This window comes from Anabrus simplex, chromosome 12, assembly GCF_040414725.1.
Source record: "Anabrus simplex isolate iqAnaSimp1 chromosome 12, ASM4041472v1, whole genome shotgun sequence".
In the NCBI taxonomy this organism is placed as follows: domain Eukaryota; kingdom Metazoa; phylum Arthropoda; class Insecta; order Orthoptera; family Tettigoniidae; genus Anabrus; species Anabrus simplex.
Genome location: NC_090276.1, coordinates 4,896,291 through 4,912,426, shown reverse-complemented (window position 1 = coordinate 4,912,426; position 16,136 = coordinate 4,896,291). Strand labels below are relative to the sequence as shown.

Here is a 16,136-nt window from a genome sequence, read left to right as displayed (position 1 = left end):
ACAAGACAGGCGCTGCCGGAACAGACAGATCCATCTAGTATTAACTGAACAAGTAAGTCATTTTACAGTTAAGAGGTGTTAATTTAATACATTTTATCACAACGCATGCTCAAAAATTTTTAATTCAAAATTATTTTTCTACTTCATTACAGATATTCTTAAGATCCCTCCCAAAGACCAAGAAACACATCAACGGGAATAATTTTCACACAAGACTGTATCAAGTGTCTAGGATGTTTCTTCCCAATTAAGCAGCAGCCTAAAACTATGAAACAGCTAAATATTGTACTCTTGTCAATTCCTTGACGTTACATGAGACCCAAAGTCAAGACGCTAACAGTTTCATTCACAACGTTTTTGACCAGTCTACCTACAACAATCGGCTTTTGAATCTCCACTTGTGCACGACAACACATTTAAATATTAGTTACGTCAAGAACATGAAAATGAAAATCGTGGGTCAAACAAGCTCCAGTTTTAATATCACCCCTTCTCAAGAAAAAAGAAGATCCGTTTCATTTTATTTTTAGTTTTGAACATTTTAAGTTAACCAGAATAGAACTGCCAAGTTAAAACACATTTAATTTAAATTTATTTTTTCAATCTTGACCAACCTACAATCAGTTCAAATCTCCACTTATTGTTAACGACACATCCTGTCACCAGACACGATACGTCAAGAACTTAATATGATATAGGGGTCACATAAACCCCGATATGCAATCCTCTTCACCGAAAAGAAGATCCATTTTAGTTTTGGATATTTTCCATATTAGATAGATTAGGACCAAAAAACTTTAGTGTATTGACTTATGTTTGTATATATTGTATATAATGTATATATTGGTATGTTTATATTGGTTAAAAAGGTCCCAAACCTTGACCTAAAGGTTGTTTACAGGCTGAAGATGCCCAAAATAATGGGTGAAACATGTACCTGACCAAATAAGTCTACATAAAATCATGTAGGTAATAACCACATTAAACATGGAAAGTATTGAATAGGTGGTTTTTTATTTAATTATCCTTGATATCTATGCCTAACGTCATCTTCAATACGGAACAATAATGAGAATTGTTACTTGTAATAAGTATTTTTGTGTTAACAGAAATATATGTATTACAATTTATTTTTTGCCATTAGCATGAAAATCTATATTTATTGCATTATGTTGACTATGTAGCTGTTTGCCTGCATTCGGGAGATGGTAGGTTTGAATGCCACCATAGTTAGCCTTGAAGATTCACCAGGCAAATGTTGGGGCTGTTCCCCCCTGGCTATCCGTATGTGGTGGTATGTGAAGTACCGATACCAGTGCGCCTACTGGCGCTCCTCACTCCGTCTTGTTGGATGTGTGTTTTCGGTGTAAGGGAGCTGTTCTTTAACCTTCAGAGTGCTACTGACTACATGGTTTGTCACCAGTGCTACCATGTGGTAATGCTATTGATGAGGTGGTTCCTTTAGTTTCACATTCAAACTGTTTGAGGCTTTACATTTAATAATAATAATAATAATAATAATAATAATAATAATAATAATAATAATAATAATGTTATTTGATTTACGTCCCACTAACTACTTTTACAGTCTTCGGAGATGCTGAGGTGCCAAAATTTAGTCCCGCAGGAGTTCTTTTACGTGCCAGTAAATCTACCAACACGAGGCTGTCGTATTTGAGCACCTTCAAATACCACCGGACTGAGCCAGGATCAAACCTGAGCCACAAAGCCCGGCACTTTACATTTACAATATCTATGGTGAGAGTACATGCAGCATCATCATCATAATTTCTTTGCTCCTGCAAGCCAAAGTCCTTCCTCCACTTTGCCCTGTCCATCCACAGATGTTGTGCATGTATGAAATGCTACTTTACATCTCTAATTTAAGGGAAGTGTTCATAGTGAACAATGTGAGCCGCAGATTTCACAAACACGGTCGCTGGATACCTGGTGAAAACCTTTCTTACAACAAATACAGTGATGAAGCCCTGAATTGCTCCTCTGGTGTAGATGTTACATAGCTGAGAATTGGCTGTTTTCCATTAATCATTGTTCACTGCAGGCATGTTAAAGAATTCAGGGTCTATTTGTGCAGTTTTCTGCGGTCGTTCATCTAGAAACCTTTTGGTAGCTGGGGTTGGTGTCAGGTCTTCTATAAAGAAAGATGTACGACCATGTGATCTCAATTGCATACGATGCTACTGGTGCAACTTCCAGCTGGAATAATGACATTGCTGTTCTTATTGAAAGGAATTTGAGATTGCAAAACTCCGTTGCAGCCTTTATCGCAGCTACTGTTCTATCTTCAATGTGCCTTGTGAAAGTGAATCCAATGACTTGTAGACTCACCTCTAAATATTTGAATATAGGTACCAGACATACTTTGTACAAGGTGATCGTTGAAACTAACAGAAATATTTCATCCCAAAGTATATGACAAACAATGTGATAGAATTTGGAAGCTCTCTGTATTCTGTTGCTAATCTCATGATGTATGGTATTTTCTGAGGACAGAACACTACCTAAGTAACAGAATTGTCTCCTCATGCATACGTGTATAAAATGTAACCTAATCTATTATATGGAACTAATAAGATGAAAGAGAATGCGTTAAATTTACATTGATGTAGAATCAGGCTAATTTGCGTGCAAAATATTTCAACACAGGAGTGTTTATGCATTAGAAAATACTACACAATTAATTCAGGCCATGGCTGCTTTCTCCCCCTTTCATTGTCAAAAGCCTATGAATTGGTGTAACATAAAATACTAGAATTTTTTTCAATGCATCATGAAATTCCTTAGACATCCGAGGATTCATATTTTGCATTCATGACATCCAAAGTATAAATTTCAATTGTCACTGGAGTTACAGGGTTTAGCAGTAACAGCAACAATATGAATCATGATCATAGATTACTAGAGATCAGGTCCTGCTGAACTATTTAACTTACCTCGTGTCTTTCTCACGTCGAGTCTCCTTCTCTGCTGCCTCCAACTTGCTCCTCAGGTCGATAATTTGCTTGGAGTTCTCGGAATCTTTATTGTTCTTTTCTTCTAGCTTTCTATTGAGTTCGTCTACTCTGGGAACAAAGGAGATGTTAATAAAAAAGACGTATCAATCATACAACCGGGCGATAGTAACTGGTGAGATACGGACAGATACAGTACTTTTTTCTCCTTTTTTTACGATCGATTGAAGATTCGTTTTTTAATCATTTCAGTACCAAGTTTTAGCCACCCTTATGCTTGCCCATCCTGAGTTTTTCTGGATGCCTATTATAGGGCAGAGAAAGGTCCACTTATTCAATACCATTAGATTAACGTTGTTATCTTTCATTAATGTTGGTAGTAGGTCATCTTTAGCCATGTTATAGCTGTATGTTATTTTTCGATGTTTTGATGTCCTCTTCTTTTCTCAAATTTCACTTCAATATTTTTTTTCTTTTCCAGACATTCACTTCACACTGAATTCTAACAAAGACCATTTCATCGGATGGAAAGGCCACTCATTCAAGTAGTGAATGTTCCCTTTAACACTATATAAACTGTTACTCATATATTCTATTTGTTAAGTCTGACTCGTTGGCTGAACGGTCAGCGTACTGGCCTTCGGTTCAGAGGGTCCCGGGTTCGATTCCCGGTCGGGTCGGGGATTTTAACCTTAATTGGTTAATTCCAATGGCACGGGGGCTGGGTGTATGTATAGTCTTCATCATCATTTCATCCTCATCATGATGCGCAGGTCACCTACGGGCGTCCTGAGATATCCGGGCGCTAAAAGCCATACAACATTTCATTTCTATTTGTTAAGGCATAATTTGTGAATTGAATGGGTCCACAAAACATAAACTATGAATGATCAGCTCCAAGATCAATTCAAGACTCAAGAATACTTGTTTTTTTATAAGGACATTGGCATAGTTCAACAACACCAGTAACAACAGTTTTAGTGAGTTATTTTAAATTCATTTTTTTAAATATGTACTCTGACATTTCATCCACACTGTTTTAGATTAAGACTTTACTTATCAATGAAGACAAGATATCATTAGCCCATTGGACTTCAGACATGTGTATAACAACATCAGTTTGGACAGGGATTATATGTGTTCTTAACTTTATGTAATACAAATTAAAACATACCAATTGTAATATTTCATTGGTATTCATATATATGCATGCTATTTCCAATTTTTATCATGGCTGAAGATGACTTAATATGGCACGTCGAAACTAGTACCAACATTAATAAAAGGTAACAACATTAATCTAATGGTATTGAATAAGTGGACCTTTCTCTACCCTTTGATAATGACCAATTGTCGATACAGACCATAATGAAATTCATAACTTACGAGTTTTTCTGGATGTTTCAGCAATGGCTGAAACTGACTAAATACTGTAGTTGAAAAAAAAAAAAAAAATTACAAATATTTACAAAGTTACTGAATAACAAGGGAGGAAGATATTAACAATTATTGTCATCTCTTGCCTCTTTCACCAGAACTGAATATGAATATCTGTGTGATCAGTTTCCACAGATTCATTCACTGCAAACTCATTTCCACAATCGTCATAAAAGCCACACTCATCACCATTCCCGGGAATATCTAAAATATCATCCTCTATCATGCTTTCGTGTAGAGACATGTACGAAGACAGAAGATGGCTGTCAACATTGAACATAAGGTTTACAGGGTGTATCAGAACTATACAGACAAAAAATAAGATACTCTTCATGCTATGATAGGAACAATGGTGCAATCGGATTGGCAGAGAAAATTTTTATTTTCGTGAAATAAGTTTGCTTTTACTTCCTTCGCCATAAGACCTATCTGTGTTGGTGCAACGTAAAGCCCCTAGCTTTTACTTCCGGGCGCGCGATTAAAATTGACAAACTTGCCATATTTGTTATGCCAGAGCACACGCTGCTGCCATGCTTCAGGGAAGGGAAGGGGAGGGAGTGGAAGTGGGGCGTATGATGGAGACAGAGATAATGCACAAGTTTCCTCGTTCGACTCGCACAGGATTGTCCTTGTCTCTTACAGGCAATAACTACAGCTGCTACTGCACACACTGTAATCAAGACACACTTGTCACTCAAGGCTTGCACCAGATCGTTTCTCCTCTCGTCTGCTCGTCGCACTAACATTCTTTATTATTTAACATGTTCGAAGATCCAACAATGTTGCCCCCTGATTGTTTACTCCTTCACTCACAACATTGTAAGTGGAATGAAATACTGAACAAAGGAAACAGTTCGCTCAATGATTTGATTACAGTAGATGTTCAATATGCCCACTTCTCCTACTTCGATGCACAGTTCACAACGGTGAAGTAGTGACCTTTGGACTCTGTTCAGAATGTGTGCTGTGTCGCAAATGACCTGGAAAGCCGCCTGTATTGTTGTTACAAGTTTATCTCCTCTTTCTACAGGGTTCGCATAGTAGGCAATTTGTGCAGAGCAAACTGTACACTTCCAATTGGGGCTGGGAAGTGACTATGCGAAACGAACAAGAAATTTGTACATTCGCACCGATCATTACCTCTGTCTCCTACTCCCCTCTGTTACCTTCCTTCTTCTGACACACAGCAACAGGCAGCAGCTGGCTCTCTGGCATAGCAAATAAGCCAAGTTCGTCGATTTGAATAGCTTGCCCTGAAGTAACAAAGAAATCTCTTTTTCTCGAAATGAAATATTTTCTCCGCCAATCCGATTGCACCACCGTTCTTAACATCACATGAAGAGAACCCCTGATATTTTTGTCGGTATAGCTCTGATACACAACCAAGGAAGAGCAGCAGCAGTTGCAAGTCTTTGAGAATAAAGTTTATAGAAAAGTATTTCTCAAAGCTGGCAGAAAAGATCTAATTATGAGATTTACACCCTCTCTCAACAACACACTACAATGGGTGTGATAGAATCCAACAGACTGCGCTGGGCTGGACATGTACTGAGGATGCAGGGTAACAGAGCACTAGCAGATCTATACAAGGGATCTCTTAATGGGAAAACACCTTCAGGAAGACCCTCCAAACTGATAACTGGGAAGAGCAGGATCAAGATGGAAAAGGATGGAAGAGGATTGTGAGATCAGCACGGGAACTTCACGTCCCACAGAAGCCTATGGACTGAGTGAGTGAGTGAGTGAGTATAGCTCTGATACACCCTGTAGAATTATTGTAAGAATAATGTACATTGATGAATTGAACTGACTGTTGTTTCTTCAGGACACCGCCCAGCTAATGGTCTTTGTAACATAAAAGCTTTTCAGTCTGTTGAACACACAATTTTAATATAAATATTACACTATAATATATCTGTAAAAAATAGCACATTATCTCTATACTGTATTTAAAACACTATGTTAGTTTTTGTTACATCGATTTTGGGAGAACGGCTGAACCGATGGACATCGTAAAGCATTCTGACAAAAGTTCTTGGCCTGTAGATTTGCAGGGTGTCTTTAAAAGCATAAAAATATCTTGCCGTATATTTTTAAATTATTGAAGAAAATATAGCATTCTGATTAGCTAATGCACTCGTGTACTGGCGAAGCCCGCCTGAACTGTGAGAGCGCTGAGCGACAGGCACAATAGGGGTGGTGAAAGGCGAGTAGGCACAACTGCAGAGTCAGTGTTTTACTGGTCAGCTGGTACTTCATGGAGAGGGAAAACCGCTGTTCTCTTTTGCTGCCCAGCTGTTGAACAGTGCAGATTACATTCAACATTCCTCCAAATATAAGTCTGGTTTAAAATTAAATTCCAAAGCAGCTGGTGATATTTGATTAGCACGGCTCAATACGGCATAAAGCCAGAATTTTAGCACAGGATGATATCGTAATTGAAATTTATAGCCAAACTTTCACTTCTGTGAGAGATATTTTCTCTAGTCATTTTTAATAAATTAATTAATTTGAAAGTCATTGGAATTATACCTGGTAATTCAAAACCATATACTAGCGTCAACAAGTTCATACTGACTGAGTTTGATAGCTAAATTCTCATAAGTGCGGCCAGTATCCAGTATTCGGGAGATACTGCGTTTGAATCCCACTGTCGGTGTCTCCGAAGATGGTTTTTCCATGGTTTCCCATTTTCACTCCAGGGAAATGCTGGGGCTGTAGCTTAATTAAGGCCACGGTCACTTTCTTCCTACTTCTAGCCATTTCCTATCCCATTGTCGCCGTAAGACATAAATAGAATTGTAAAAAATTTAAGTACAAGGAATGTCGTATGTAAGGAAAACTTTCAGTAAATATTTACCCCATTAACCGTCATGTCTTGACAGGTTTCAGCTTGTTGTTGTTATTTATTTTTATTCCTTGTTTAATAATGCGGTTCTTTTTTTACAGGTATGTTACATTAAATATTTATATTGAAATTGTGTGTCTGACAGATTGAAAAGCTTTTAACTTACTTTTAACTGAGTTGACACTGAAAAGCATGGCTTCTTTCTTAAAAAAAGGAAATGCTGGTCTTTAGCAAAGGGGTCCCGGGTTGAGGATTTTAACCTTCATTAGTTAATTCCTTAGGCTCGAGGACTGGGTGTCTGTGGCATTTTCAATGTTAGATTTCATCGTAGGTAGAACCCCAACCTCACAGAAGGGCAGGTTGCTCGTGGGCGTAAGCACAAAAGTCCTGCACCAGGCCTCTTCGGAGTCCATACGCCATTATTATAATTATGTTATTAGAACCGCTAGAGATTATTTGACGTGAAAATAGCTCCCATCACTGCATATGGGCTGGAAATCATCTGGAGGACATTCGAAGCGGTCAAGTCGCATTTTCTGAAAGCTACCCTGGGGATATCGAAATACGCAAAATCTCGACTAGCATATGAACTTGCCAAGGAGACCTTCTTCATCGAGGACCTTCAGATTAAGAGAGGGCTGCCATTCACAGACATCTGGGAGGAACTAATGCAGGACAGAGTGAAGAAAAGAGATGAAATCTGGATCAGATTTTATACAATGCAGGCCATGATGAATAGGGCATGGACAAACACTAACCAAGACCTGCCGCACTTTGTTAACTCGATGGCAGTACATGGTTACCACCATAAGCTGTGTTATACCGAGTACACACAGACGAATCCTGCGTATGTAAATTATGGCGGTGTGCAATGCAGCCGATACCATGTACTCATTTGTATAAGTCGGAGTTCTTCTATTGTGATCTTTTCTAAACATGAGTGATGTGAGTAATTCTGGTTTGTTCTTAACTCTATGCACAATTTGTGCGCTGTATCTTCAAATAAAATAATTATGATTATTTATGAACTTAGGTTTTCGTGGCTCATTGTACACTGAAGGAAATGGAAATTGCAACACCCAGAAGGAGTGGTGCTACATTGCTGCAATCGAACATGCAGGGCGAGTGTTCGGTTGTGTTTCGATGATTACACTTTCAGGTCCCTCTGACCGCAAGTTTGGACAACAATCAATACAAGATGTGCCCACCACGAGCTTCAATACATTGATGAAATCGTCGAGGCATGGAGTTAATAAGGCCCTGGATCGCTTCCTGAGGAATTGTGGCCTATGCTTGCTGCACTGTACGGGTCAGTTGTTCCAGAGTTGTGGGTGGCTGAGGACGGTTGGCCAGTTGTCGACCCATCATGTCGCACACATGCTCAATAGGACTGAGGTCCGGGGATCTGATGGGCCATACTAAGGTTGTGACGTCGTGGAGAACATCTCTGGAAATGCGTGTGGTGTGAACCCGGGCATTGTCCTGCTGAAACATCCCATTAGCAATGTTCGCCATCATAGGGAGAACCACTGGATTGAGTACCCTATCAACGTACTGTCGAGCAGTCATAGTGCCCTCAACAAGCAGTAATTGTGATTTCACATTAAAGCCAATAGCTTCCCAGACCATAATGCTTGGTGTTGGCCCTGTGTGCCTCTCGACAATAAGATCTGGGCGGCCCCTCTCCCTGGTACGTCAGCGCACACGATTCCAGAGATCAATGCGGGCAAGACAGAAGCACAATTCATCACTAAAGACGATCCTATGCCATACGTCGACCCATGTCGATCTTTCTCGACACCAGGCCAGCCTTACACGTCGCTGTTGTGGGGTCAATGGAACACCTTCTGCAGGGACATGGGCTCGTAAGCCAGCTGCACACAGGCGATTACCAACTGTTCGTTGTGTAACGTGGGGTGCCACAGCTGCTCGAATTTGCGCTGTCATCCGAATGATGCGGCGATCCTCTCTCACAGTTGTCTGTCACGCTGGGCCTGTGCCAGGTCACGAGTGTGGGTACCTTAATTTGACCACTGTTGCCATACACGTTGTACCGTAGATGTCGGCCAACACGTGCAGCGACAGTCCTTAGTGATAATCCAGCCTCACACAGCCCAATTATCCGAGCCCTCTCAAATGGCGACAGTTGTTGATAGCGTGCTCTTCTCTGTAGTCGAGGCATGTTTGACGGGGAACACTTCACTGCACATACTGCAAGTCAACTACGCTACACCAGAGTTCGTATACTGGAGTTGATTCCTCCGCGACCAATCACGTGGGGAGACCTGTAGCAACAATCCAATGGGTCTGAAACTTTGATCATTTGAACATACCTACATGGCATCGTTCCATATCTTGAAAATCAACACAAACGACCAATGCCTTCACGGTGTTGCAATTTCCATTTTCTTAAGTGTATTAAAATAAATAAATATATTTATTTGGGATTAAAGCCACTTATTTATTGTTAAAACAAAGCCCATTTATTTATTTTAATCATGATTATTGTTATTTACAGGACTCTGTCAAACAATACTACCTCGTGTTAAACAATGGAACTGCGGTGTGAGACTAAACTCGGTACTGAGAGAGAGTGACATTTGAAATTCAAGTTAACTCGTGGTTGGGACAGTGGAAAATGTGTTGAGTTCTGACTTTACTCGGGCATGGAGTGGAAAAGGTTAAGCTGCACTGGCAAGAAAAGGAACAGATAATAGGACAAGCACAATGATAAATCAGTGTGTGAAGAGCGAGCACAGAAAGAGAAGACCAGGACAAATGAAACACAGAAGGATGAGGTCAATCTCCACATCTTCAGACACTGCCATCTTTAAACCGATAGGCTCTCTTCTCAGCGATCGCAGTTGTTCTACATCCATCACTTCTCGGCCCTGATGAGCTTGTTTCTGCTTCCCATCTTCATCAGGAGGGTGAGCATCAACATTCATTGTGGGGCCATCTTTACAGATTTCTCCACTCACTTGATTTTACCCTCTTCTAGCAACATTTCTCTGTTGACCTCTTTGATGTTGGTGAAGTATTTTGTTTCCTCCAGTGACACTCTGTGGTGGTGGTGATTTTTGTTTTAAGAGGAAGAACAAGTAGGTAATCGTCCTCTCTGAACAAATTAAATGGAAAAGAAATTTAAAATAAAACAAAATTATTTATTTAACAAAGGAATTTAGAAACTAAGTACAAAAAAAAATATTGAATTAAGCCAAAAAATCTCTAACAGATCAAAAGGGAACGTGTGTTCCATGAGTAACGGAACGCTTGCATTTTACATACCTTTGATTAAGCCACTGTCGCACATAAAGCGGATGACAAGATCAGCAGTAACGTCATCGGCTAGTGTGCGTTCGAGTGTTTCCTGCAGGCCAAGACCAGAGAGATTGGTGCACTCTGTGAGGATGTGGCCCACAGTGAAGTCGGCACCACAAGAACATACTGGAGGGGTCTTTCATCTTTAGGAGATAAGAGTGTTTAGATCGTCCATGACCTATCCTCAGCCTACGCTATACTATGGCCTCTCTCCGTGAAGGCTGTAAAGAGCACCACCACATGGTAGTTGTCTTCTTAATTGCTCTATGCTTGTTGGGAGTTGGGATGGCTAGCCACTCTGATTCCCAGGATGCCAAGATGGTTCAATATAGCTGAGAACAAATATCTTTAGCAGGTAAATTCATAGGTCTTGGAGGTAAAAGTACCACTCCCTTTCCAGCTTCATACGCAAGTTCATTTCCCGCAATCCCAACGTACCATCATTACTTAACCTGGCTAGAAGGTCATAAATCTGCTGCACTTTGAGTTCCTGAGTCCCACTTTGGCCACTTACTTTCCGAAACAATTGTCCTGGATCACCGCCATTTTCAGAGATTCAGCAAACACTGTTCTATCCAGGTAGAACCCACTCTGGACACCCAAATTGACCAGTTCCTTGTGTCAGTTTTAACCCACTTGACTCATTTGACATGAAATTCATGCGAGCATTAGCCAGGCCTTCACGAGACATTCACGCACATTTCACAACGAAGTATTTTTTTAAATTTTTCCACCTTGTCGACAAGGTGGAAAAATAAAAAATACTTAGTTGTGAATCTGTGTAAGTGCGATACAGACCATGAAGCTGATTTTATGTAACATTCACGCATTGCGCCGAGTCGTACATACTAGCATATGTTTTGATCACCCTTGCAAGGGTTTCCATTTTGCGAACTTCTATGAACAGAATAGGAATGTGACTTATTTGGAGCTGTCCTCCTAAGAACTTGTACCATAATTTATTGCCCAATTGTAGCCTCTTCTGTAGCACCTGGTAAGTCCACATCAACTTGTTCATCATCAGAATTTGAGGAAGCTTCAGAGTCGTGTAAATTGGAAGGAGATTTCATCACAGACTTAAAACTGGGGTACACAATACTGTCCTTGCTTTTCTTATTAAATCCAGCTGCTTAACACAGGCAAAAGCAACAGTCATTGGTATGGTCCTGGGGATTTCACAAAACCATCCCAATCCTGAATGGAAGGACCTTACGTTTCCCATGGCTCCACTGTCATAGGTTTTCAAGGCACAGTTTACAAACATCATAATTTTGTTCCATATTGAAAATACAGCTTGCAGTATTACATTCTTCACCATTGATTCTACTGCTTTTTAGAGAACATTTGTATGACATGTACATGACGGATACAGATGTCAACACATATCAACAACACTTGAATGTATACACCTTGAGGCAGGAAGATAATCAGTGAACAGTTCTAATTAATTATTTACCCCCCTTTATAATTCAATATTTCTTTCCTTTTACGTTTCCATTTCTTATTTCCCATTCTTTTCTTTTTTAGATTGCTATTATAAATAGGTATGGAATTTTCAAACAACAAACATAATTTTGTTCCCTATTGAAAATACAGCTTGCAGTATTACATTCTTCATCATTGATTCTACTGCTTTTTAGGGAACATCAAAATTATAGGTTTTTATCCTCTTTTCGGATGTAAAGTGAAGTATATTATAAGATATTTTAAATGTATTTGTGTAGTTTGTTTCTAATATCATTGTATACTTTCATTTTTAACTTGTATCTCTGATGTTAGCTGAAGATGGCCTATAGTATCCTATAGTAACTGAACAATTGTACACTACTGAACAGGTTTCTCTGTGGAAATTTGACATTCTTTCGCCGTCTGACTGTTTGCAACAGTGAAAGTAGCCACGGAGGTTTATTGCTTCTTAAAAATTGTTTACTAGCCAGGTGGACGAACGCAAACCAGTGAGGTCTCACCTCAGGACGTGACCATCGGTAGCACTGCACAATAGGAGAATCATCAGCAGATTAGCCCTGATCCGTGTCTACCAAGGCTTGCTTATTTACGCCACTCCGAGGTCTGAAGCAAATCACAACCATGTACCCCTACAAGCCATATTCTCCTGCTAATACCACAGCTGCCACCTGCACCACCAATTCCACCTCCAGCTTCTGACAATTCGCTGTAGACACCGCCACCGTAGCCTTTCACACGACTCTCATGTCCAGCTATGCAACTCCGAATTACGCCGCACGCTTTCTGCCAGCAAATCCGGCTATGCATCCGGACAACCCGCGAACCCAGTACCAGAGGATGATGCATCAACCGTCCCCTGAGGGAGCGCGTGCTCCGCATTACCTGGCAGTGGACTCGGCACCTGCCCCACGGACTCCTACAGCAGCCGCTACATCTCTTCCAATGGACACCACCATACAGCATATATCCCCATCTACTACCATCACTATACCCACCTCCTCTCGAGTCTAATATTCCTCCATGTCTGTTACTAGACGACCCATCAACCATCTCCGATTTCTCCAGCAAACGCCTTCCGGCACACATGCATTTCTCCTCTTTAACCCTTCAGAATTTCGGACACCTCAAGCCATCTTCTGCACGCTTCTTCGCTACAACATGCGCCGAGAGGACATCGCTGATATCAGGAAGACTTCAAAAGGAATCATCATTCAAATCAATGGGGAAGTAGCAGCACACCAACTCGCCACCACAATAGGATCAACTCCGTTCGGATCAACTATCCCTCTTCAACTCCTCTCACCACCACCCACTCCACCACCACCTCCACCACCACCTCCACCATCATGTAATAATCTACTAAGTTGTGTCATCCGTGGTGTGGATCCTTCACTTTCAGAAGAGACGATTCTCGCCGAGCTCAGTGCGGAGGGAGTGCCTGCTCGGAAGGCCTTTCGCATCCGGAATGCGGAGGGTCCAACATTCCTGGTGCGGATTCTTCTGCCAACACCAGCTGATGTGGACAGACTGCTTGCCAGTGGTGTATCGATACATCGCCACCATCACAAAGTCGAACCTTCTCGTGCTCCACCTCCACAGTCAATCCGATGTGAAAGATGCCTCCTCTATAACAATCACACAATGGCCCAGTGCAAAGCAAATCATCCAATCTGTGGTCATTGCCCTCAGCATCACGTCACTACCAAGTGCCCCAACACCCTACACTTGTGGGGGCAGCCATCCAGTCTATTCTCGCCACTGTCGAGGACGTCCGACACCTCCCTCAAATCACCCAGAATTCATAGCCCCGATTCGCACTATTAACCCACCAACCACGCCCACCCGTTCACTTCTTCCCCACCCTACAATTGAAGATCTTGTCAGATTTGTTACAATCTCTTTGTTAAATATCCATCCATACAATAGACCCCTGGTTCTCGCACACCTTCAGGCTGCTGCTAATCAGACCCTCAATCTCCATTTTCTCACTACCCATTCAGGCTTAAATACTCATTTTAACTTCACACCCTTAGAAACTCTCGTATAAATTCCCTCAACCTCCTCTCAGCATCAAGAAATGGACAATAGCATCATATCTTAATGACGCATTGTAATGCACAAGATCCAGAATCACTTCAGAACGGCATGCTATTAGAACCACCGAATTCTTGTATTGCAAACGTTCTTCTTCTTAGATGTATTTATAACCTAATATTTTGTATAGCATCAGGCGAAGGATGAAAAAAAAAAAAAAAAAAAAAAAAAAAAAGAAAAGAAGCAAAAAGAAAAAGAAAAAGAGAAACAAAAAAAGAGAAAAACACCCCTTAAACTCTTTAAAATTATCTAATAATGAAAAATATTGTTTATGTTTATAAATTCTTCTCTGTAACTTTTGGAAAAGCACATTCAATAAAGCTCAGGGTGGGGAATGAAAATGAGTAAAGTAAGTAATTTCTTGATCTTAAAACTGTAATTCAGTACAGAACAAAAATGAAATTCATTTGTTGTAAAGAGAGGAGAAAACTGGAAATTGTGGGATGACAGTAAATGGTGGAAAGGCTTCTTTTTCAAATAGACCTGGCTATTAGCTAGAAACTATGCTAGATGATGATGAATGATGAGTATTTCTCTGGTTTTTGTCTATGCATACTTACTCTTTCTCCAGGAACTCTCGTTGTTTCTCCAGCTGGGCCAACATGTTGTTGGTCATGGTGGACACGTTGGTCATCTCTTTCACCCTCTCGTCAAACTTGCTGTCCTTCATCCGTAGCTGCTCTTCTATCATCTTGATCTGGGCGTTGAGCTGGTTGATGTGTGTCTCATCTGACATCAGTTTGGTCTCCAGCTCCCGCATATGCTGCCGCGCAGTCTTAAGGTGGGCCTCTTGCGTGTTCTAATGACATGTAGAAGAAGATATTAGTTGGATAATATAAAACAAGAGATTTATGAAATATGGCTCTCGGAGCAGGAGCTTGTATTGAGACTCTTGCTGGTCGTTCCGTGCTCAAATCTCCATTGTTCTTACACACTTCCACTGTGCTACTTGTTTGATGCTACCTGCAGCAGTCACTCATACCGATTCCTCACCAATACCTCTCCTGAACTCTGCCCCTGACTAGACTCTTTAGTTTTCAATTTCCTTCACCTTAAAACATTACAGACTATGAATCTTGCATCTCAACTGCGGGAGCAAGTCAGTCGAGAGCTGGACTCCTTAATCAAAGAACACGGATACAAGCAGGTCACGTAACACTAAAATCAGATGGTTCAACTTCAATAATGCTGATGTATATCAGCCCAGGTCAGAATACAAAAACTAAGCCAACAGTATACAGATACTAGTTGAACCACACCAAAGGACAACAAAAAGCATTGAAACAGATAGACTTCAAGCTCAAGACTGTTTTAAGGATCAATATTTCACAGTTTTTTTAACTTTCATCATGCTTTTTAAAAACTTTTTAACTAACATTTCATTTTATGTGTTTCCTATGTCTTTAATGCATCATACATGTCTTACTGAGGATGACCCAATGTTGGGTCGAAGCATATCTATTTATGTGAGAGCTTTGTCTTAATTGGATGTAAAAATATACAATATTGACGACGAGGATTAAAATAGTTATGTACAATTTTGTAAGAAGTTAAAACATTAGCCCAACTGTCTTCCACAACTTTCCCCCTTCCTTCCCCTCCGTCTTTCATACCTACTGTATCCTGTACAACATTTGAGGAAGAAGCTTTAAATGCAGATCAGTACTGATTGATTGATTGATTGACTGACTGATTGCTTGCTTGCTTGCTTGATTGATTGATTGATTGATTGATTGATTGAAATATATTATTCACAAAAATATAGGGGAATTGAGGCTTGACTTATGTAAATCACATAGGTTACATACAAATTGTAGTTACTGAAATACAAAAATACAATATACAGTGTGGTTGGAAACAACATGAACCGAATATATAAGAGAGGGTTGGTCATACTGATAAATAATTCCAAAAAAATAATTCAATATCTCGCACCGTAGTCATTTTATCAGGTGCTGAACTTAGCCATTTAGATCAAAGTTTATCATTTTCATGTT

General features: G+C 40.3%; 1 protein-coding gene across 1 annotated transcript in view; it reads right to left on the bottom strand.

Moving 5' to 3' along the window:
• salto overlaps positions 1-14,817 on the bottom strand; it is a 157,619-nt gene extending 142,802 nt beyond the window's left edge. The window contains exons 1-2 of the mRNA XM_068229878.1: positions 14,700-14,817; positions 2,955-3,083 (exon numbers count right to left, since the gene is read on the bottom strand). Of these exons, the coding sequence (XP_068085979.1) occupies positions 2,955-3,083; positions 14,700-14,809 (239 nt within the window). The 5' untranslated portion in view covers positions 14,810-14,817. The remainder of the gene's footprint in view (positions 1-2,954; positions 3,084-14,699) is intronic.
• Between the last annotated feature and the right edge of the window lie 1,319 nt (positions 14,818-16,136).